The 24,328-nt window shown below is 37.4% G+C and overlaps 1 protein-coding gene across 1 annotated transcript in view; it reads right to left on the bottom strand.

Annotated features, from left to right (window-relative positions):
* SORCS3 (sortilin related VPS10 domain containing receptor 3) overlaps positions 1-24,328 on the bottom strand; it is a 525,782-nt gene that overhangs the window by 329,676 nt on the left and 171,778 nt on the right. Inside the window, exon 2 of the mRNA XM_088132244.1 lies at positions 13,292-13,359. Within this exon, the coding sequence (XP_087988370.1) occupies positions 13,292-13,359 (68 nt within the window). The remainder of the gene's footprint in view (positions 1-13,291; positions 13,360-24,328) is intronic.

Here is a 24,328-nt window from a genome sequence, read left to right as displayed (position 1 = left end):
CAGTTTACACAAAGCTATCTTTGTTGGCATTTGTAAGGCTTTGAAGACATGGTTCTGTGCCTGAGCTTAGGGCCCTGGGTGTCAGACAGAGCCCGTTTCCTGGCTTTGTCAAGGGCTTTTTATGACTCTCCAGCTGCTGCGTGTTTTACTTCTTGTTTTATTTTAATATTTGTATTTATTTTAATTGTTTTTCATGTTGTGAACCATCCAGTCATGTACTTGTGATAGGCAGCTATATAAAGGGAATACATAAATAAAATATCTTATTACATCAGGCTGTAAAGTCAAATGAAGCAACTCAAGATGCAGATACTGATGACAGTAATGGAATTAACTCTGCAAATGACAGTGAAAAGGGCTGTGCACTCTTCAAAAATGGCTGGAAGGAGTGCTTCACGTCCTGCATGAGCATGACCACAGCCTCTCTCTGCTATTCATTGAAGCCATTGGGTTTTGGGGTTTTTTTGCCCCAGGCTGCTGTGCATGCCTGAAAAAAGGATGCTGCTGCTTTAAGGCATCCTCTCATTAAAGTTAATGCAACCCTTAAAGCCATAACACCCATTATCAAGTTTGTGCAGAAGCCTAGGAAAAGGCTACTTTATTGAATAGTAAAGTGGCTCTGCATTCATGTGAGGTTTGAAATGCTACTTTGACTCAGTCTTTAAAGTGAGCAGATGAATGGATTGGTTCTGCAAATAGATGTAGCTTTGTGGAGAAAGCAACAGGAGCAACACTCAGAGGATCTACGGTAGCATATTTTTGGCATAGGAGCAATTACTGAATTCCATTTTACTATTTTTCATAAATAAAAGGGTCATTTTAGTAGCATTCTTCCTGATTTTCCTCCTTCAGGCACATATTTCAAACTAGGCATGCCCTATAAAAGCTGCAAAACTCTAAGACGACTGCCAAATGACAGCAAAAGAATTTCTGTATCTTTTCTATTGATCTTTGCAGCCCAATTATGATATGCCCAACAAAAACACATACATTCAAACTAAAATATTACATAGCAAAATACTGTCTCAGTAAGGAAAACCCAAACCTACAGTCTCACCTTCTTTTTCCCTCTCTGTGGTAAAAGATTGTTCATGTAGGCCTGTATCAGGAGCAGTATGCTGGCTGGGGAATTCTGGGAGTTGAAGCTCACACATCTTAAAGTTGCCAAGTTTGAAAAACACTTTTGTAAATAAATCAGATGCTATCTATTCTACTTGGTTTTCATTAGAAAATTCACCAGTGATCCTAGATTTATTCCCCAATCTTATAAAAATATAACCATAGCCACCATCTATTGCTCTGACACAGTAAAACTATACTTCCAAATTTTTGATCAGAACCAGTTGTGGGCTCCAGACAATATTCCTCTGTCATTTTACAAAGCACATTCCCACTTGTGCTGTATCTTCATACATGGGTCCTACAGTTATACGTTATTAAGGTCATCTATGTTGGGGGAATGAAGAATCAGCATTGTTTTTACTCTGTAAACCATAATATGTAAGGCACTTTGTTACTGTATTCCCCCCCATCCCATGGGTGATTTTGTTCCACCGTGAGGCATGTACATCTGTGGCCTTAGGAGAGGTACTGCATAAAGATACTGAAACAAAGGCAAATGAGATAAGGTCAATCAAGAGGCTTTTGCTGTCAGGCAGGATAAAGTTTAATGTATTATTATTGTTGGTCACACAATCAACCAGTTGTTTAGACTAGATCTGGCATTTTTATCCACCTATCGAATTCTTCCCAAGGATCTGGGAAAGGCAGATGATGTTTGATGGTGTTAAAGGTATCATCACAGGATGTAAGCTGTTCCAAGTAAAGTTGCCTTTTGCAATGCACTGATGGTGATTTTGTCAATGCCAATGGTGTTTAAGTGGTGCTCCAGGTGTTCTGGGATTGCACCCAAGTTGCTTATCACTATTGGTACTATCTTTGCTTTCTTTTGCCACAGTTGTTCTACTTCTATTTGCAGGTCTTTGTATTTTGTGATTTTCTCCAGTTCTTTCTTCTATTCTGCTATCTCCAGGTATTGCAATGTCCACTATCCAGACTTTTTGGTCTTTCGTATCAACAGTTGTTAAGTCTGCAATGTTGTGTGGCAGGTGCTTCTCTGTGTGAATTCTAAAGTCCCAGAGCACTTTAGCTTCTTCATTTTCTATCACTTTGTTTGTTTTGTGGTCCCACTAGTTCTTGCTTGCAGGCAAATGGTATTTCTTGCAGATATTCCAATGTACCATTGTGTAGTAGTAGTAGTAGTAGTAGTAGTAGTAGTAGTAGTAAATGACAATTTTGCAGCTTCTAGCTGGGCTTGGTTGATAAAAGCTAAGCAAGATTGCACCTGATTTGTATTTTGGGAGACCATCTCAAAATCCCACAGCTATAGGCTAGATTAGAAAGTTAACAAGGCATCCTAGAAGGCAGCAATAGCATGACGCTTCCATATTGTTGCCATGAAAATCACATGGGTATGTCCACGAAGTCCATATTCAACAGGAATTGAACACAAGATAAGGGAGGCTTTAACTTTTATCTTTTTTCTGACTTGGAGAAAAGGTCCAAGGTATTGGATAAAAGGTCCAAGCAACAAGAAGTGTAAAAAATGTTTCCTGCCATTCAAGAATTAAAGATTTAAGACAAATGGGGGAATGATGAGATTTAACAGGTATTTCACTTGCCTTCCTCTTAGAAAAGGTTCCAAGAAGTTTTGGTCCAAATCCAAGGTGGTACTCCCAAGAAGGAGAAAAGCAGTCACAGCACCCAATGAAAAATGGGCCTAGGAAGAGTAGTGCTGCATAGAGAATATGAGCCAACCATTACTTCTATGACACAACTTTGATGATTTCCTCTCAACCAGGCACCATGGTGAAGACCAACTATAGAGCACTGCGATAAGGGATGTAACAGATTATGACAGATCACAGACTGTCTGGCAAAGAAGGAATACAGTACTTGTACATTCAACTTGATAGATTTTAATGTTAGTTATAACATATTGCTTTCTCTTGCAAATAAGCAAACTCTGCCATTGCAGAATAGTCTATTTCCAGCTATTAATCTAGTTGCAATTGTCTAAGACAGGCCAGCACCACAAGGAATCCAAAGTTACCACTAGGTTAACCACAGGGGACTTGACCCCAATGTATTCTCAGCTCAGGCTATGACAGTATAGCTGGCTGCTTGGGGTACAGGGCAAGCACTGTTTCAAACAATTCTTTTTTTGAGAACATTTCTGGGCCTTGAACAATGTCCAAATTCTGTAAATATCTGATCTATATTAGGACTGTTTCCACCATGGACAAATGAATTTCAGGCAACATAGTTTTTATCATAAAGATCTTGAAATTTTGAGGAAATATCATGAGAATACAAACTGTGAAAGATCTAAGAGAGATCCAACCTGCTGGTTATTCATGATTTGGATAACCCTGCTCCCCAAATACATAGGGAAGAGAAAAAGATCACCTAAGGTCTGGAAATAGCCAGAAGGAAAGTAAAATGTGCATTCTGTATAGACATGGCCACATCTCTGAAGTGTTTTCTTGTTATCTGATGGTCTTCTTTAACAGAAAAGATCAGTATAAGGCAGACAGTATTCATTTCATCTGAATAAGGCAATGGTATCTATTTTACTCAATCTGTAGGACTTTCTGGTGGGGTCCTGGTGGAGCCCTGATTAAAGGAATTAAAGACCTCCCAAACTAAAAGCTAGTCCATTTGTGTTCAGGTCAGGGTCCCATCTGATATACTGCTGAAGGTGAACAAAATGCAAATACTGTTTTTAACTATGTTTAATTGGCCTTGCTATAGATCTTGTTGTAAAAGGTAATACAATAAAACTGCAGTATTATGTCACCCAGTACCCATGTCTCACCTCTTTCTTCCACATTGGAAATGCAATGCCAGATTCAGTGTACAACTTGAACACAATCAAGAGTCATATACATACAGTACCAGCACATAGCATTAGAATATTTATGTCTATCTCTGATGGTCCTGAACCCTGAAGAGAACATACATAATATGGATAGTACTAAAGTATATTGACATCCCAGAGAGATTCAGTATGAAGAAACATAATATCCAAGTGCTAGATAGGTGGCGTGTAGAAGCAGTTACTTGAGGAACTATATATGTCAAATCAAGAGGGCCTGTCAATGTCATATTTCATACTGTATTCTTCCAAAAATAGGTAATAAAGAGAAAAGCTTATTTCTCTAGATTTTCCCAAATGGTTTCCAATACAAAGCTCATATACACACCCCAAAAAAGGAAAGACTAGTCAAATCCTTCCAACAACACAAAAGACGACTCTACACATGGACATTGCCAGATGGTCAATACCGAAACCAGATTGATTATATACTTTGCAACCAAAGATGGAGAAGCTCTATACAGACAGCAAAATCAAGACCAGGAGCTGACTGTGGCTCAGATCATGAGCTTCTTCCTGCAAAATTTAGGCTTAAATTGAAGAATGTAGGGAAAACCACTAGACCACTCAGGTATGACTTAGATCATATTCCTTGTGAGTACACAGTGAAGGTGATGAATAGATTTAGAGGATTAGATTTGGTAGACAGAGTGCCTGAAGAACTATGGACGGAGGTCCGTAACATTGTACAGGAGGCAGCAACTAAAACCATCCCAAAGAAAAAGAAATGCAAGAAAGCAGAATGGCTGTCTGATGAGGCTTTACAAATAGCTGTGGAAAGAAGGATTGCGAAAAGCAAGGGTGAAAGGGAAAGATATAAGCAACTGAATGCAGATTTCCAGAGAATAGCAAGGAGACATAAGAAGGCCTTCTTAAATGAACAATGCAAAGAAATCAAGGAAAACAATAGAATGGGGAAGACTAGAGATCTCTACAAGAAAATTGGAGATATGAAAGGAATGTTTAGTGCAAAGATGGGCATGATAAAGGAAAAAAAAGGCAGGGACCTAACAGAAGCAGAAGAGATTAAGAAGAGGTGGCAAGAATACACAGAACTATACAAGAAAGATCTTAATGTCCCTGATGTCCACGCTGCTTCATTGACTATGCAAAAGCCTTTGATTGTGTGGATCACAACAAACTGTGGCAAATTCTTAAAGTGATGGGAGTACCAGACCACCTTACCTGTCTCCTGAGAAATCTGTATGCGGGACAAGAAGCAACAGTTAGAACCGGTCATGGAACAACCAATTGGTTCAAAATAGGGAAAGGTGTACGACAAGGCTGTATACTGTCACCCTGCTTATTTAACCTATATGCAGAGTACATCATGAGAAATGCCAGGCTGGAAGAATCACAAGCTGGAATTAAGATTGCAGGGAGAATCATCAACAACCTCAGATATGCAGACGATACCACCCTAATGGCCGAAAGTGAAGAAGAACTAAAGAGCCTCTTGATGAGGGTGAAAGAGGAGAGTGCGAAAGCTGGCTTGAAACTCAACATTAAAAAAACTAAGATCATGGCATCTGGCCCCATCAATTCCTGGCAAATAGAAGGGGTAGAAATGGAAGCAGTAACAGACTTCATTTATTTGGGCTCCAAGATCACCGCAGACGGAGACTGCAGCCATGAAATTAAAAGACGCTTCCTCCTTGGGAGGAAAGCTATGGCAAGCCTAGATAGCATATTAAAAAGCAGAGACGTCACCTTGCTGACAAAGATCCGCATAGTCAAAGCTATGGTTTTTCCAGTACTAATGTATGGCTGTGAGAGCTGGACCATAAAGAAGGCTGAGCGCCAAAGAATTGATGCCTTTGAACTGTGGTGTTGGAGAAGACTCTTGAGAGTCCCCTGGACTGCTAGGAGGTCAAACCAGTCAATCGTAAAGGAAATCAACTCTGATTGCTCATTGGAAGGATCGATAATGAAGCTCAAGCTCAGATACTTTGGTCACCTAATGCGAAGAGAGATCTCTTTGGAGAAGACCCTGATGCTGGGAAAGATTGAAGGCAAAAGGAGAAGAGGATGGCAGAGGATGAGATGGTTAGATAGCATCACTGAAGCAATGAGCATGAAACTGAGCAAACTCAGGGAGGCAGTGAAGGACAGGAAGGCCTGCCGCAATATGGTTCATGGGGTCACGAAGAGTCGGATATGACTTAACGACTAAACAACAAAAGTCAAATCCTGGATGAATGCAATGCAAACAACCTGAAGATAAAACATTTTAGTACTTTTTTAAAGAATAGTAATCTAAATAGATTTCTGGGTTCAAAATTTACAGTACTGAATGGAATAGGACATTACCTTCATTTAGAGTAAGAAAAATGTTCCGTTTTCTATTACGAAGTGAAGAGAAAGGAAGCCATCCACTATTTCTACTTCTAGCCTTTCAAAACATGCCTGCAGCCATGTATAACTGGATAAGCAGATGCAATATTACATACCCAATGACAGTAACAATTCATGAAAATTAATCATGTACAAAAAAAGTTACACTCTCTGTGCTATGTTTAGGAGGGAGGTGGACAGGGAGATTCACAAAACACAATAATCAGATTGAGTTCCTAAAACACAACCTGTTCTGGCAATTCAGGCTTGTCTAGATTTTAGGAACTATTATAGTGGAATCAGAGAGAAAAGAAAAAAAGAAAAAAAGAAAACAATAGTGGCAAAGAGCTTTTAATTAACAGCCAAGCTAAAACATCATTACAATATGCAGTTTTGTTTTTATTAATTCACTCAGATTCAGCAGGAATTCCACCAAGGAATAGAGAGGAGCAGATGCAAGAGAAGTACATTAATAAATCATGAGTGTCATTAAAATTTGTAAACTAATATCTTCTGGGAAGTCTCAGCAATTGGTCTCAGAGCTTTCTCGGCAAAAAATTAATAAAAATAATTAATAAATAAATCTGAAAAGATCAGTATTTTAGAAAGTTGCTGGCCCATGGAAAGGTCATTGATAGAGCAATTAGATGACAAAACAAACGGACCACCTGGGAGTTTGATTTGTGAAACCACAAAGACTTTCATGGGATTTCACAGGCATTTTAATAAAGGCCAAGGACCAACAGTGAAGTTCAAATCCATAAACCTTCATAAAATTCAAACAGAATTCTTTTTTAATTGCCATGTTTCTAACAACTTGGGTTCAACCAAAAGACTATAGCCTGCATTAATCTGGTATGCTTCAGAGAACTGAATCTCAATTGCCACTGTGGTTTGCTGTAAATGTTGACTCCCTGAAAACAAAACTTTAGCCACCTTTCCTGAAGCACTGCTCTTTACAATTTGGGTTTGGGATTCCCACAACAGATCTCTGGTTTCTGCTGCATCTAAACTTTCCTAATATAGTATGCTCTTTGTTGCTGGCCACACTGACAATAATTTATAATGAAATCAAAGCATTTACCATGGGCTTCTTGGGGAAGAGGAATGTTACAGGACTTGAAGAACCCAAACTGTCTAGAAGGTACTAGATTGGGGAAGACTGGAATATATTTACAAAGGGAATATATTTGTAAATACTTCATAAAGCCACAGCTGAAAGAGAGTGTAGCTGGCACCTATCAATAGAAATCAAGGGGCAATGTACTGTCATTGCACTTAATTAGCCAGGTGATCTTTTTAAGATCTTCTTAAAGTTGATTTCCTTCTAATTTGGAACAATTAAGATAGCTCTGCCTAGTCCTTTACCAAACAACCTTTTTCATATTTTGAATCCTAGACAAATATCCATAATATTCATAATCACTACAATAGTTACTACAGTTCACATATCCTTCTGAAAAGAGAGGGGCACAACTACTACTGGCCGATGGCTGCCCTTAGACACTGAATGGGTATTGCAAAGACCAGACTTTATTTCGTTCTTTTCCATTTATTTAAATTAAATATAATTAATGTGACTTCTCACCAGTCACATATTTACTGTGTAGTTCCCATTGTGTTCCATGTAGTATCACACACTGCTGGCCACCCTCACTTTCTTTCTACTCTCTATGCTCTGGTGCCAAATCCATAGCACTGAATGGAGACATCTCCAGTCAGGGAGGCATGGGAGGGCTGCTTACTTCCTCCTGCTGCTGCCATCAAGTGGGCCTTCCTACCATCACTGTCATCAGCCAATAAGAATCAGGAATCTCAACCTAAAGAATGATGAAATCCTGATTATGTTTAGATAGTTAAAAATTCTGAATGAGTAGAGAGTTAAGGACTAAAAAGGAGGACATGAGTGGAGAAACCTATGGTAACCCTAGTTTAAAAAAAAAAAAGCCAGATGAGGGGGAAAGGCCAGAGGACAAAAAGTCAACAGACATAATCTATAATCACATATTGGGTAGTCATGTGAGCAAACCTGTTCTAGAAGACTAATAGTGTCACCTCACCTGTTCTGAAGTGTTGAAACTAAAACCCTGGTTTCCATATTTATTTGTTTATCCTGAACTTCTTAGCAGCTTATATCCTTGCCTGACAAATCCTAAATTACAGAATCCAATCTGACTCCTCTCTTCCCATGAATGGGATGCTGCTTTCTTACATTTCAAGAGAATGTGGGCATGTAATAAAAACTGTGGAGTCCTTGGTGCTCTCTGAGCTTGGTTGTTTGCTTGCAGAAATTTCATTACCCAACTAGGTAATATCAACAGTGCGAGTGAGTATGAGTTTGCTTATATACAGTAGTTTCTCTTGCCAGTTTTGGTGCAGATGCGGTTTTCTCCTTGGTAGTTCCTTGATTAGGGTATTGTTTTCTGCTTGATTGTTTGTCTGGTGTTAATCCCTGCTTATCTGTGTGTTGGCTGCTGAAGTGGATGTGTTCTGGACTTTTTGTTTCCTTCAGCAACTAGAGAAGACACATGACACTATCAATGATAACTTCAAGGAATAATATTCACAAGAGAAAAAGAAAATAATAACACACTCCCCTTCCTGGATATCCTCATCAGCAGAGGAAATGACAGCAAATTAGAAACACAAGTCTAATGAAAAACCGCCCACACTAATTAAGTACTCCATTGCCAAAGTAACAACCCAACCTCCCACAAGAGTTGTTGTGTAAGAACATAATTCAGACAAGTACAAATGCACCACAGCAATCCAGAACACCAGAAAAAGGAAACTGATTACCTATATATTTCAAAAAAATTGATACCCACAAAACTTTATGAAGAAGTGCCTGACCACTCAACCCACTACAGCTCAACCAACACAAGCTATGAAAAGAATAACACTGCCATACATCAAAAACATCTCAAAAACAACCAACAGATTATTACAACCACATGGCATTACCATACCACACAAACCAACTAAAGCCCTCCAAAACATCTTAAGTAAACCAAAAAAGGCCCAGCAGCCCAAGGAGAAAAAACAGGAGTCATCTACAACATACAGTGTAAAGACCACAAGAGCCACTACATATGACAGACAGGCAGAAGACTAGCAGAGCGCATCCATGAACACCAACTAGCAGTCAGAAGACACAATGAAAACTTAATCTCACAACACATGGATAGACTCAACCATAGTTTCAACTGGGAAACTGTGAGCATCCTAGAACAAGCCAAATCCAAAAACACTAGGAAATTCTTGGAAGCTTGGCATTCAGACAAATCAGCCATCAATAGATACATAGAAATGAACCATATTTACACACCATTCAAAAGAGACAATAAAAAGCTAAAACAAAAACAAAAAGACCAGAACACATTGTCTCCAGCAGCCAACACCCAGATAAGCAGGGATTAACACCAGGTAAACAATCAAGCAGAAAACAACACCCTAATCAAGGGAACTACCAAGGAGAAAACTACACCCCCACCAACACTGGCAGAGCAAGCTGTTTATATAATCAGGGAACAAACTCCACACTCGCACTGAAGATGTTACCTAGTTGGGTAATGAAATGTCTGCAAGCAAATAACCAAGCTCAGAGAGCACCAAGGACTCCACAGTTCAACCCTGAGCTACATATACTGTATATTCTCTTCTATTGGAACATTACAAAAAAGATGCATTGCAAATTGCTATTTTTCTCATTGAAGCAACTGGATTTCTTAAGCTTGCTTTTTTTTTTTTAAGAAATGTTTATCACGGCAGCCCATCTTTGCTGCTGTAACCACTGTCTTCCTTCTGTTTCTGTTATTTTGTTTGTTAATTTAGACATCTATACTGTATCCCATAATGCTACTTTAGTTGATGGGCCAGATACTATGTTAAAGCCAAATCCACACAGTTAAGTCCCAGGATTTTACAAAAGCAGTGTTCTGTTTACATTATTTAAGCTTCTGCAGTATTCAGAATATTTCAGCGTTTAGAACACAGCAGAGATTCAGGTGGTATTGTCTAAGTGTAGCAAAAATTGGGGCAATTCATGCAATTGATTTTGCCTCTGCAAACCATACTGCAAATATTTCCAGAAGGATTGCTGGCATGAAAATTGTCTCATATAAACTGCACTTGCCCCAGACATAGCTCCTGATTCTCAGTAAGAATTCTTGAGTACTAGTAGGTAAACATCTGGTTCTGATCCATTTTCAATTATTTGGATTGTCAGTTCAATTTAGATAATCGACAATTAAACAAAAATAGATCCATTTGTTCTTCCATTCAGTGCTTTAGCTCAAAACATCAGATTGGGGTGTGATGGATAGCATGAGCGGGGAAGCTTCTGGAATGGAGCTTCAAGGTTGTCAGGAGGAGGGAGAGACATTCCAGGGCAAGCACCTCCCCAGCCTGCAACAAGACTGGGGGAAAACGAAGAGGATGCGGCTGGCTCCTCTCTAGAGCCTCACGGAGTATATTCTCTAGTAGCTGTAGATAAGTTTAGTCTGGCGAGATTCTGTCTATTAGGTAATAGTCAATAAAGGAACTGTACTGCACTGGAAGGCCTCGAGGCGGTTCTTGGGCTGAACCTGACGGGGTTGAGTCAAATTTCTGAATCAAACATATCTGTTCATCAATTCAAATTTCAGAAATTCAAATCAATTTTGAATTTTGATTGTATGATTTTTAGTTGAATCTCTAAATTAAAGCCTTGCACAATCCTACCAGTAATTTCCTATAGCATATGCTAACTATGGATATAAACTACTACAGCTATAGAAACCCACTTTGTACTTTTACGAAGTAATGCTTTTGCAAATATTTTTTCCAGGAAAGTCCTGTTGTATGAGAACTACCTTTACTCTCAGTTATGAATTATATTTTCATTCCCCCACCTAACTTCAAAGCTCAAATGCTTTTGGTTTTACACTTTAATTTGTCTGATAAAACTATCCCTCTAGTCTTCAAAACCTGCTAAGGGCTGGTTTCCACAAAAAGAGCAATCTGCCTCATCAAATCTTGATCATGACTTATTGTATGTCCAATGTTTCTAGGTATTACCTTTCAGACACTTCCCATAACCTTTACTGTCTAAGACAGTCCACTCTATCAGAGCCTTCCAGATGTATTGGACCTCAATTTGCAGAATTCCCAAGCAATGTAGTCAATAGCTTTTCTGGCTGGGAATTCTGTGAACTGAAGTGCAACACATTTGGAGACCATCAGATTGGAGAAAGCCAATATAGGACATGCTGTGGTACATTTCGAAATGCAAAGGGGTAGCTTTTAATTATACTATTTTTAGTAGCTTTAAGTCCCATGCACACTAAAAAGGAAAGCTCTGATTTTCAATATATTTTCTATTTCCTGACTGAATAGCTTTATTAAGCTATTTATTAATTGATTGCATTTACAACATGAGTCAATACAAAATAATTTCTCAACATTAATAAATGAATATTGCTGGATCCTGACCTTATTTATGTCATAATTATGTCTAGACTAAAAGCACCTGTTTAGTAAAGGAAAATGTATTTTTCCTGAAGTTTCCACACCCTAAAAATGCTATGCTTCTTCCTATTAGTCTTAGAGTTATTTGTACTTCTGTGGATTAGTACATTACAGTGCAGTTAGGCTTTAAAGGTACCATGAAATAAAAGAGTTTCAAGAGTTCTTAGGAACAATTAATCCATAATGCATTCACATGTTTTTTTCTCCCTGATTATAGACTAGGAATAGTTTCTACAAGTGGCTTTCCAATGAACATTTAACAGAAAAAAAAAGTAAAGAAAGGATAGGCAAACAGTAGGATGCTATTCTAGAGTTTAATATTAAGTGAAAAAGTGGGCAAAAATATAACTCCTTTCTTCATTCTCACAATGCAGCTGGATAAGATGCAGAGAGAGAGGGATGGAACAATCTCCTAATGAAAAAAATGTTACACACTTAAGACTTTTAAGGTAGAAGAATGGCAAGTAATATTAGGAGTGGGGGGTAGAGAGGCCCAATCTTTTGACAAAAGATTCTGAAAAAGCACAAAACAGGAGAGAATAAACTGGAACAATGATACTGTGGTATTTGGCACCACACAATGTAGATAGTTTTAAAAAGGAGTTAGCTAAACTCATGGAAGATAAGGATACTAGGCCTGACAACTGTATGTCACCTCCAGTATCAGAGGCAATGTATCCCTCTGTGCGAGTTGCTGAGGTACCCAAGTGAGAGGGTGATATTCACTCATGTTCTGCTTAGGAGCTTCCCAGGTACAAATGGATGTTAGCATGACAGCAAAATATTGAATGAAACAGATCTTTGGTGTAATGCAACAGAATCCTGCTGCTCTTACCTTCTTATGCTTTCACAAGGAAATGCCTACCTTCACAGCTAATTAACATTTCTAATCCTGTCACATCCATTTTCAAGTTTTAAAAAGGAACTCACATATACATAGTAGCAGCAGTGGCCAACTTTATTTAGAACACAGGACAGCAGTATAGTATAGTATAGTATAGTATAGTATAGTATAGTATAGTATAGTATAGTATAGTATAGTATAGTATAGTATAGTATAATATCGTATTGTATAGTACCATATGACATAGTATATGTTACACTTTACTATGTTATAGTACAGTATTTGCTGTACAGCTTTCAGAGCCATGTCTTGGGTGCAGAAGCTCTTTGGTCTCATCTAATTAATCCTTCAAGCTGATAGGAACATTTGTTTGAGCATTAATGTCTACCAGACTATTTTCATACTTCAGTGTTAGCTTCAGATGATGACGATTTACAGATTCCAGTCTTAGAAAAACAAAATGTACACATGTTGCTCCAACAGTGTGAGATATTTTGACTGCAAGTCAAAGTATATTATCTGTAACTGCCACAGCAGGGTTTTTAAATAACAAAAACTCCCCTGCTCATAAGGGCAAAGACACAGTATCTGTTCAGTTACTCAGAATTTTTCCTTTGTCTTCTTTCATCCTCCATCATTCAGGAAAAGATATCATGTAATCTGCTTACCTCCAAAGTGAGCTTTCAGTGACGCTTCCCAAATTGAAGTCATGCAGCTTTGTAAGAATGAGAATCACCTAAGAGAAGAAGAGAAAGAGAAAGGGATGAGATGAAAAGCATCTTCCATTAGCTTTCTGAAACAACACATTTGAAATCACCCAAAGGAGAGCTTAACATTTGTCCATATAATTTGGGGTATTACAGGATCAAGCAATGAGTGGGGAGAAAGCTAAGGAGAGGAAATCAATAGCTTAAAACATTTTCAGTACTAATATTTTATTAAATTGTAGATATGTAATATCATGGAGAATAGTTAAACATGCTGTCGGAAACATGCTTCCTTTCATAGAGGTACATCTGGATATTTCATTAACAATGCAAGCCTAGTCTTTGCTTAGTTGATAGGAAGCTGTGCTGTGTTCAGCTGAGCTTCTTCTCAAGGAAATATGCACAGGCCTGCAGCTTTAGCAATACAAACAGAACCAGATTCTACAGAGAACCCCTCTTCACTTGATTTTGTGATTTTTGCTCATTTTTGTTGTTGTTGTTGTTTTTGGTTTCCCCTGGTCCTGCCAAAGTGCCACTCCTGTAATCTCTCAAATACAATCTTACCTTTCATAGACTACTACAGCCATGGTATAGAGCAGCAATCATACTGGCTGGGGAATTCTGGGAGTTGAAGTCCATACATCTTAACATTGCTTATAGTTGAGAAACACTGGTATAGAGACACACTTAAGGAAACCAATCACTCCTCTTGTAAATGAAGCTGAACTTCCATCCTTCACAAGGCACTCTACTCTTCTCCAGATACCTTTCTTCCCTTCCTAAGTTTGTAATTACCTTGCATCTTTATAACACTGGCCTTTGCTCTAGTCTTCTGAAAAATCAATGAAAATTCTCTCTCTCCGTGTGGTTTGTTTTTTTTTTTTTCCTCCTGCGAAAGTCCTCTGCATGTTCTTCTTCTTTGAAAGCCATCCTGCCCTCTCTCTCCCACTTTCTCTCATTTTGGGAAGAGATATCAATGCATTTGTTATCACAGGCATTTGTTCCTACCCACAATGATGCCAAAATGACAAAACATGCATCATGGTCTTGCGATGCCAGTTCCACCCTTTCATATTTGCATAGCAACATCACACACGAGGATGCAAATGTTAGAGTTTGCATTGTAATATCATGACAAATGGTTTGGCATTTGCTTCCCTTGCCTTCCCCCTTGCAGATATCTATATTGTTACATTTTTTTTCTCAAAAAAAATCTGTTCACAAAAGCTTGCCTTGATTTCTGGCTGGGGAATTCTGGCAGTTGAAGTCCACATATCTTCAAGCGGCCATGGTTGAGAAACACTGGGATAGACAATGAGCCAACTTTTTCCCCAACTTGATGAAGCCAACTTTTCATGCATACTTGGAGTACTGAGGTTTGATATAATGGTCTACCAAAATCTCTATTTCAATTTCTCAAATTCCTCCCTTGTGAGGGAGGCTTCTACCTTTCTTTGCTTTATTTTCAAGGTGCTTAAGAATTCTTTCTAATTTCTCTTGTGATTTTTTTTTTATTTATGATTGGAAGTGGTATAGTGGGGGCTGCTACTGTGGGTGTGGTTTTCTATTACTCATTTTTCCATCATTCTGAAGCCTTCCAGGTTGTCAATGCTTCCCAAAGGGAAAAGTTCCCTCAAAACGTCTTCCCTTGGGATTTTCCTAAAAAGTAAGAAATCAGGGAGACTACAGGCTGCTGTAGAGTTGAATGGACAATGAAAGACCAGATATTCACTTTTTTACTATCTTGAATAAAATACACTTGTGATTTTTTTTTCTATTTTCCTTCAAAAGAACTAAAACATAACTTATTTTTCACCAAACTTAATGAGAATGGGTAAGAAAAGAGTGCGGGAGAATTTCACCACATGGCATTCATTCAAAACCTAATCAGTTTATAAGACTAATAGCTCTTGCCAGGCAGAATAAAGTCAGAGATTCATTGGGAACTTCCTCTCTAGTTCACAAACTGAATTTGGCTAGTTGCTAATTTCTGTTTTGGAGGGGCTTCTTCTTGAAATTGTGAGAGGTAGCTTGCAGATATGTTTAAAGATATATCTCAAGCAAAACTCCTAACATATTCTAATGCAACAATGCTGTATTTGTCCAAAGTATGGGTGATAGCAGCTATTGAAAAAATGAAGTCAGCACCGAATAAGTCACAGCAATATCATGTAACATATAGGTAAATGAATGGATTCATAGTTGACAATCATAGATTCTGCACAAAAACTATCAAGCAAATAGCAGATGACTCAGTCAGCCAGCTGAAACCTGCACCTGTTTTTGCTGATTAGCACTTCACCATTCATCAATAGTTGTTATTACAATCCATTTAATAGCACTGTATCATTGGTCTTTAACAAATACAAATGGCTTAATTTAAGTATCCTGAGGCTAAACTAGATGTGAGATGAATGAATGAATGAATGAATGAATATTCATTCATATTGTTGTATAATATATATTGCTGAAGTCCAGCTCACCTACTGCACTTAATTCCATCGTAGGCAAACCCTTTGTTTCCAGTTGGTTACTCTGCACTGTGACAGGAACACCCTCTGACAGAAGAAAAATGGTAGAACTGTGCTTATTTGTTTTGTTTGTTTAACCAGTCCAGGAGGAATAAAGAAACAGGCTGTGGTAAATGTGATCCAGACAGACAATCACAATAGTCAAAAGAGAAGAAGGGTTTGAAGTCTGGAAACAAATTTCTTTAAGCCAGTTTCATGTTTAACAGGTTTATGCAGGGAGCCCAGCATCATAAGGCTGGAGTATGGAAAAGCCCAAAGCCAAGTCTTCATTGTTGCAATGTGGATTTCAAGAGAAGCCTCCATCAATGCTAATGTGAGTTTCTGTTGAAATGCAACTAGCAATTTGGAGAAGCAATTTTCATTGGGCTTGGAATAGGGAGGAAAGAGTTAGACCCCTTTCCTACCCTTATAGATTGCTCAGTGTTTCCTTTCAGGTGCTAATTACAAAATAAAATACGCACTTTGATTGCATTCATACGATTATAACACAACTAGTTGGCCTATTTTTCCATAGGTTAATGTGCTCCTCAATGAGCTAACCAGCACAGAACTCTAAGTGTACTAAACACCTCTAATGAATCTGCCTAATTTCTTCTTTCAGAGTCAAACATCAGACCAAGACACTCAAGAAATTTCATCATCACATAGTTGAAGATAATGACAATACTTCCAGCTCTGACTGAAAGTAGCTGACTCAGGAGACAGAATCTGAAATGAAAAAGAGCAAAGATCCATGGAGGCGAAGCCTTACCATCCAAATTAGAGGAAAAACTAAGCAGAAACAGAATAATTTTCTGCAATTATTCAAAATACTCAAATGCAGCAGAGAAGGGATGCAGAAATACTAAGGTACATATATTTTTACAAGAAATTGTTAAGCTTCTGTGCTTTGACTATGATCTTCCATTATCTTTGATATCTGGAATAGTCAACTGCTTCTACCAGTTGCTTTTTTTTTTTTTAGATTTTTTATCCCTTTATTATTTTTATAAATAACCCAAGGCGGCGAACATACCTAATACTCCTTCCTCCTCCTCCTCCTCCTATTTTCCCCACAACAACAGTCCTGTGAGGTGAGTGGGGCTAAGAGAGAGTGACTGGCCCAAAGTCACCCAGCTGGCTTTCATGCCTAAGGCAGGGCTAGAACTCTCAGGATTCTAGCCTTAACAATTAGACCAAACTGGCTCACTTTTCCTCCTTCCTTCCTTCCTCCCTCCCTCCTCTGCTTTCCTGATTTATACTCTTGGCTCAGTTTATGAAAGTTCCTAGCTTGACCTCTGACAGGTTATAGACTACTGGATGCTGATTCCACTACCTAATTGTAACTTGTGGCAGAGACATTTATCCTTAGGGAAGTCAATGCTGTAGGCAGAGTTGCAATTCTGCCACAGTGGAATTTATTTAGATCATTTTCTTACTGGGTATCAGATTGATATCTTTGGCACTCTAACCATTCATTTTCTCTCCTAATAATTTCTATCCATGAGAAGTGTTATAGGAGAGAATAGTAGCTGGTCATCCAAACTATAGCGTATGTAATCAAAACCTAATAAGACCAATGGGAATTTGATTTTAATGGTGATATATTACATCCAAAGATACATTTTCTAGAAATGAGAAGGCAGAGAAATTTGAAAATTATAAATAGAAGATCTATAGATTTCAACAGATCTGGCTTTCCTCCAGGTGGGTATTGAATGCAATGGTATAAATGCAAACTTGGGCTTCTTTTATCCAACCCAATATTCTAGACAATGCACTATATTAGTTCTCACATGCTGAGACATATGAATCCGCTACTAACCTTTTAAATATTGCATTTTAATACAGATGCCATGTGCCCCCCTCCCCCCCCCTGCATTGCAATATTCTATTAAAGCATTATGGAAAACCTTTTCTGGTTGACACACACATTATTTCTCTTACACCCTATTATCTCTCGCTCTCTCAATCCAACTTCCTATTCTCTCTTTCAAGAAGCAGACTTCAGAGATGGGTGAAATAGCTCTTACTAGAAATTTGAATTCATTTCTTTTCAAGAACTATTTGTGTCCTTCAGGGATGCAGGCTGGGAACCCCAGGTTTTGAGGTCCATTTTTCACATAATACACTGAAACTGTCTGAACTATCTTTCACCTAAAGTTGACAAATGGCAGGCCTCATACAATTTATGGCATTAATTGTTCAAACCAAAATGATTTTGCTAAAATGTAAATCAAAAATAACAATCCAGAGTTTAGTTACATATATAATTATTATTAAAGAATAACTTGCTACTATGTAAATCTTGCTACATTTAAGAGCAAAAAAAATACTTTTAAAAATCCCTTTAGTCCTCAACCTCTTGCAGAGTTACAGCAAGCAGAAAGATATGCCTGAGGCATTTGAAAATACACAATATAGTCAAAGCATGCGATGTATCACCTTAGAAATTGCTACTTACAAGCTAAATTGTAGATTTAAAAAGAGGCAAATCAATCTATCATTGTTCTTAACCCCCACCCAAATCCCCCCCCCCTTTTTTTAAACTATAGGGAAGGTTTGGAGTATGAAGCAGAGTGCAGTAATGTATGTATAAGAACAAGTTGCTTCCTCCATGACTACCTTTTGCAAAGGTCTATACAGAAAAAAAGCAGTTGTGATTCCACTGAAATCAGTAAAATCAGTATAAGCTTTCATATAATTTTAGAAAATTACTAGTTCTGAAGATTTATTTTACCAGCCTATACATTTCTTGCATAGATTAATAACAGACACAAAATAAACATGGTCTAGATGTAAAGGGAGATGACCAGACAACAGGCTGCTTGTGAACATCAACTGGCATGCATGTGGCTGATTTTTTAAGCTGTATGGATCTTAACTGGCACAATCTTATGTATGCCTTCTCAGAACAAGGTTCAATAGACCTCATTCTCAAGTAATTTAATTTTATGTGCATCTTTCTATTTCCAGATCGTGTCTACTGAGTAAAATAACAGTTTATTTCATTTCTACCTCATTCTTTTCCCAAGAATACAAGAGTTTTCATATGCATAAAGTTTATTCTCAAGATAACCATGCTAGGTAGTTAGGATGAAATATGGGAGCTGGCCAAAGATCACCTCATAATCATCATAGCTGAGTAGAGATTTAGACAGCAACATGATTCCACCTTGGATTTAATGCAGCATCTTATGTGTAACCCTACTACAGACAGACCATTGGATAAAGCCTTCTAGTTGTAAAGGTAAATTGGTCTGTCAGCTGCATGATAAGGAGTTAAATGGATAGAATCCAGTTGTTTTAAAATTATTTTAAGACTTTTTAATCTATCCTGGCTGTTCATCAATCCTGATGTAGGATTTAAATTCGGGTGAGGTGACTGCTTTCTTGAGGTCTCCTCACAAGAAGCAACTGTATGGTGCACTTGTGGGCGATCTCAAGTTCCCTCCTTGTCTGGACAGGAATTACAAAGAGCCAGTCTACTCACCAGCTCTTCATTCTGCTACAGTCATCAGCTCCGTTTTTAGCATAACTGTTTTCAGTTCTCCCAGAAGCCCAAAAGCGTATGCCTTCTAATAAAAGTTATTAGTCAGAAAAGATACTACCAGACTCCTAAATTTTGTGCACAAATTTTTCTAATGCAAATATTACCAGAATTTTTCACTGGTATTTTTCATAAAATTACAAAATGATAGAGCTGGAAGAAGCTCTTTTACCACATTCTTAATGCCTGAAACTGGAATGTGGATCACCTAGCTATTTGTGAGTCTGGGAAAAGATGTGGCATTTTTACGGATGTGCTGACAGACACATACAGAACCTGAGCCACTCTTCCTTCTATTGATCTGAATAACTTCACATCCCTAGTATCTACATAATTGTTATGCCATTTAGTTCATAATTAATTAGCTTGCTGATCATTATGTCATGGGGCATTTTCCTAAATGCTTGGCTGAAACCAAGAAATGTTCCATCTATAGCATTTCATCAATCAGTTAAGGAACTTATTTAATGAAAAACTGATTGATAAGATTTGCTCTTGACAAATCTTTACTGACTTCAGGTATTTACTACATTGTTTTTAGGATACTTACATATTATATTATAATCTACGCTAGACTTTTCCGCAATGTGGATGTCAGACTGGGTGCTTTGTTATTTCCTGAATCCTGCTTTTTCCCCTTTTTGAAGCTAGAGACAGCATTAGTCCTGATCAACTCATCTGGAATTTCATCCATTCTTCAGGATTTCTCAAGTATGGTATGTAAAGGTTAAATTAGACTATCAATTTCTTCCTTCAGTACCATAGGATGAAATTCGTCTGTATCAAGACATTTCAGCTCATTTAAAGTAAACAGAAATACAGAACATATTAAAGAAGCCTTTTTTCCCCGTTGTTCTTTGCCAACCTCAGCTCATTCCAAGCTTTAGTTTTTCCAACATCCTGTTTATGGTTCCAGCCCAGGCTATCTGTCTGTACTATTCTTATTTTTCAGCTTTCAATTACATATGCTTGTTAATGAGTGTTTCATCAATATGCACAAACCTTATTGTATGTCGCCAAAATAGATCCTATTTTGAACTAACAGACTTTTCATATTGGCAAATCATATAATTTAAGAAAAAGAATCCACACCAAATTTCTTCCTACCTACCTTCTTACCTATTTTACCTACCTTAATTTGTGTCTGATTATATACAAAGAAAATTAGGACAGAGAAGGAAATAATTCCTCTATCCCCAATCTCCTTTTTTCCCCTCTCTTCTGCTATGTTTTCTGCTTCTTCTAGGGATTGGTGAATCAAAAGTTATCACTCTAGCAAATAAGTTCATCTCTTGTAGTAATATTTGTTATTTATTATAGCTTTAAGAAAAATAACTACAAAGAAATAAAGTATTCCCAAGGCTTTGGGGATGGTATCTTAGCAAAAGGAATGACTGGAAGATATGATCCAGTATAAGTTGCTGAATCAATAAAAATAAATTATGTTGGCTTTTTACCCCCCTGTTGCATACTATAATGCATGATAGAGGATTCTTAAATCATATTTCTGCCAAATGGTGGAGATTATGTCTGTGTGAATGTGAATGGATGTGTGTGTGCGTGTGTGTGTGTGTACACAGACATAACAGAAATAAAGTTCAATCTCCCTTTTTTTAGGCAAGTGAGATCTCTTTTCAAATGGGAATGCTGTTTACTTGCGGCAGACCCATCTAGCAATGCTGGCAAAAATACTATGGGGAACAATTGGTGCCTGGCAGAGGGAATGTTCAGATAACATAATAGGTCTTTCTCAGAATCTAATGTCTGTGTTTTTGGTTACTTGCGAGCTGTTTCCTTTCTTGCTCTGTTTATTCATTATACCTTGGGATTTTACCCCAATGTGTCCCTTGTGTTGCTGTGAGGGCTGACTAATATTCCTTGTGCTTCTTCAAACATAACTTCACCATGACTATAGCTGATATTTTTAAATATTACCAAGCTTTTGTACTGACCGCTTCCATAGGAAGATGTAAAGTATTTTACGATATAAATTCCCAAACATCTCTCCTAATAAGTTAGTAATAGAGGTTGTTCTGGACTCTAGAGTGAGGATGGCAACACATTCTGTTTGTCAATGCTGGAAAAGTAGTTTCTTGAGTAACTAACCAAGAAGCTAATGAAGCCAGTCAAGAATACCTGAAGCTGTTTGCAGTTTGCTGACTTGCAGCAGCTATTCTCATTCAAAAAGGTGGAGAAATAAAACAAATGTGCTGCTTTCCTTTCTCAACAGCCTGTAGGGGGGCAGCAGGTAGAGTGCTACCTGGCTGTAATGAATTCTCTTCTGATACAGATGTTTTTAGATGACAGGCTTTTTTCCTCCTTCCAAAGGTACACGATACAATGGCACCTAGGACGCTTATGTCATAACAAGTTTCTTTAAGGCAGGGTTAGCATCTTTATGAGGCTTGCAGGTCTCATCCACATGGCCTGGAATTCCCACCTTCCTGTAAAATGTCACCTGAGATCTCAGGAAATAGCACTTGAGGTAGCATAAAGTTACAAAAATATTGCAAGATTTATTAACTGATATCTGATCTCTCTCTCTCGAACATGTCTTCCTGGGACATGAGTCTAAATGTGTTTGGCTTGACACTTCTTCATTGTTACAGAAATTCTTCACCATGCTGGGTTCATTTAGAGTCTAATTTGTGAGAAACAAAGGACCATCTATCTGGTGGAAGAGTATATGCAAAACATTTTGCCAATTTAAAGTGGGCAGGCATAAAAGGAAAGTTTAATGAACTAAAAAAAAAAATCCTTCCTTATGAAATGTTAGGGGTGCACAAGATCTGCACAGCTCCTAAATTTGTTCAAACATTTCTTTTTTTTCAGATAATTTTATTAAGAATTACAAATAGAAGAGTAAAAATACAAACTACAAAAATATATGACTACAAAAAGAAAAAACACAAAAAAAGGAAAGAAGTGTAGAAAAGAAAAAAGAAACTTCCCCCTTCATTTCAGCAAGTAAAAACAATTTTAATAGCTTATCATCATCTCTTAATACAACATATACTCTCTTTAAGCCATAACTCATCTCTTAACTGAAAAACAAAATCCAAAAGTCTTGTCATTCATTCTTTATCAGCAAAAGTCCAGTAATGGAAACCAAATATACTTAATTTTCTATTTTCATCTTGATTAAATAAGCCAACCCTGTATTCCTTCCTTGAATTTTTAGCAATCTTAATTTTTAACCCTTTCAAAAATAGTCCCAGAGCTTGTTTCTGCTCATCTTCTCTTTAACCCAAAAATCTTTCAAAACTTTAACAGACCTCTTTTGTACATCCAGTAAGTAAAATTTCTCCTTTTTTAAAATCACTTCTCATAAAGTTCTTCAAAACTTTTAACAGACCTCTTTTGTAAATCCAAAAAGAAAAAAATATCCAAATTGCTTTTGTGGTTTAATAATTGAACATCTCTTTAAGCAATGAAACATCCATCAATTTCATTTGAATATCCAATGCATTTTTCTCTATATCCTTCTCATTGCTTGACACAATTACATCCACATTCAATTTAATTTCAAACTTATCCATTGTAGCTTGTTCCTCTTCTGTGACTTCACTGACATATGATCTATCATATCAAGAAAATTTAAAGACCAGTATTCAAAAACATCCATTAAAGTTGTTTGCTCCATTTTTTTCTTTGTTGACAAAATGAATTTATTATCTTCTAGCTCCCACTAGTGTCAAACCTGCAAGGTATCATTATCTTATTTCCTCTTAAAAGAACCCAAACAGTTGCCATTTCCCACAGGAATAATTCTTCTAATTCATTCAAAACTATAATTCCAAATCAATCTGGACCCATAATCCATTGTTAATTTTCCAAAATCCATATTCTAAGCACCCTTTTGCTTTTTAAACCAAAAAACAGTATTTTTCCAAAACTTTTAAAATCACTTTTAAAACATCTTTTTCCAAGGAGAAGGCAACTCACCCAATGAATACAGTAAAGCCTTGCTGATCCAAAGGTTCTTAATATTTCCAGTACAATAAAAAAAAAAATCCAAAAAGTGATTAAGAAATGAGGCTCAGTCGAGCTTTATATCCTCATACTGAAACAAGTATGAGCTTGATGGTATCCTGACTCCCAGCCACTCAATTTATAAGCTGACCACAAAACAACAGTTCCTGCTGTCTACACATGAAGAGTGGCTATCCAGAGACACGTGGATTATGTCAATGATCTTTCCTTCCTCCAGAGAGATTTCACCAGTCCTAATCTGGCATCCAGCTGTGATTTCCCTTGTAAACACGGTCCTGTGGCCAGCAGGATGTCTGCTTGCCATGACACTTACCAGAAGTCTGTTTAGACATTTCTGGATCTGATATGGATTTGAGGATCCCTAGAATTTTTCCTCTACAACAGGAGATCCCCTGAAATTTATTTATTTATTTGTTTGTTTGTTTGTTTATTTTCAAGAACAAAATAGAAATCACAACAAACATTCTGAACTGTTTCTAAAATGACACAATAAATCCATCCTGAAACTAATGGGCACAAAAAAAAAAAAAAAAAAATGAAAGTGTGTGTGTGTTAGTGTGTAAGAGAAAAAATGCTGTAGTCCATCCTACAGGGATGGAGTCACCCTAACAAGGATGCCTAACAGACAAGTCTACTGATACAGGTAGTCCTCAACTTACGACCATTTGTTCAGCGGCCATTCAAAGTTACGACGGTACTGAAAAGGAAACCTATGACCAGTTCTCAAAGTTGTTTTAGGTGAATTCCAGAAAATGATAGATTTAGAAAAACCAGTATATTAGATGGGTTAGACCCATATAAAAACTTAAGATAAATTATACAAGTATATTAATATCTAATTAAGGAGTTAGCACTCATATCTAAAAGTAGAGAACTGGTAAGAAGACACCATGAGGATGGAAAAGTAAGTATATATTGATATAAATTAGTGGGATCCAGTGGGAA

Source organism: Python bivittatus, unplaced genomic scaffold (assembly GCF_059951505.1).
Source record: "Python bivittatus isolate LINGU-HERP-01145 unplaced genomic scaffold, Pbiv_v1 ctg000980_np1212, whole genome shotgun sequence".
NCBI lineage: Eukaryota > Metazoa > Chordata > Lepidosauria > Squamata > Pythonidae > Python > Python bivittatus.
Note: the sequence above shows the minus strand (reverse complement) of the source record. Positions and strands in the feature narration are given on the sequence as shown.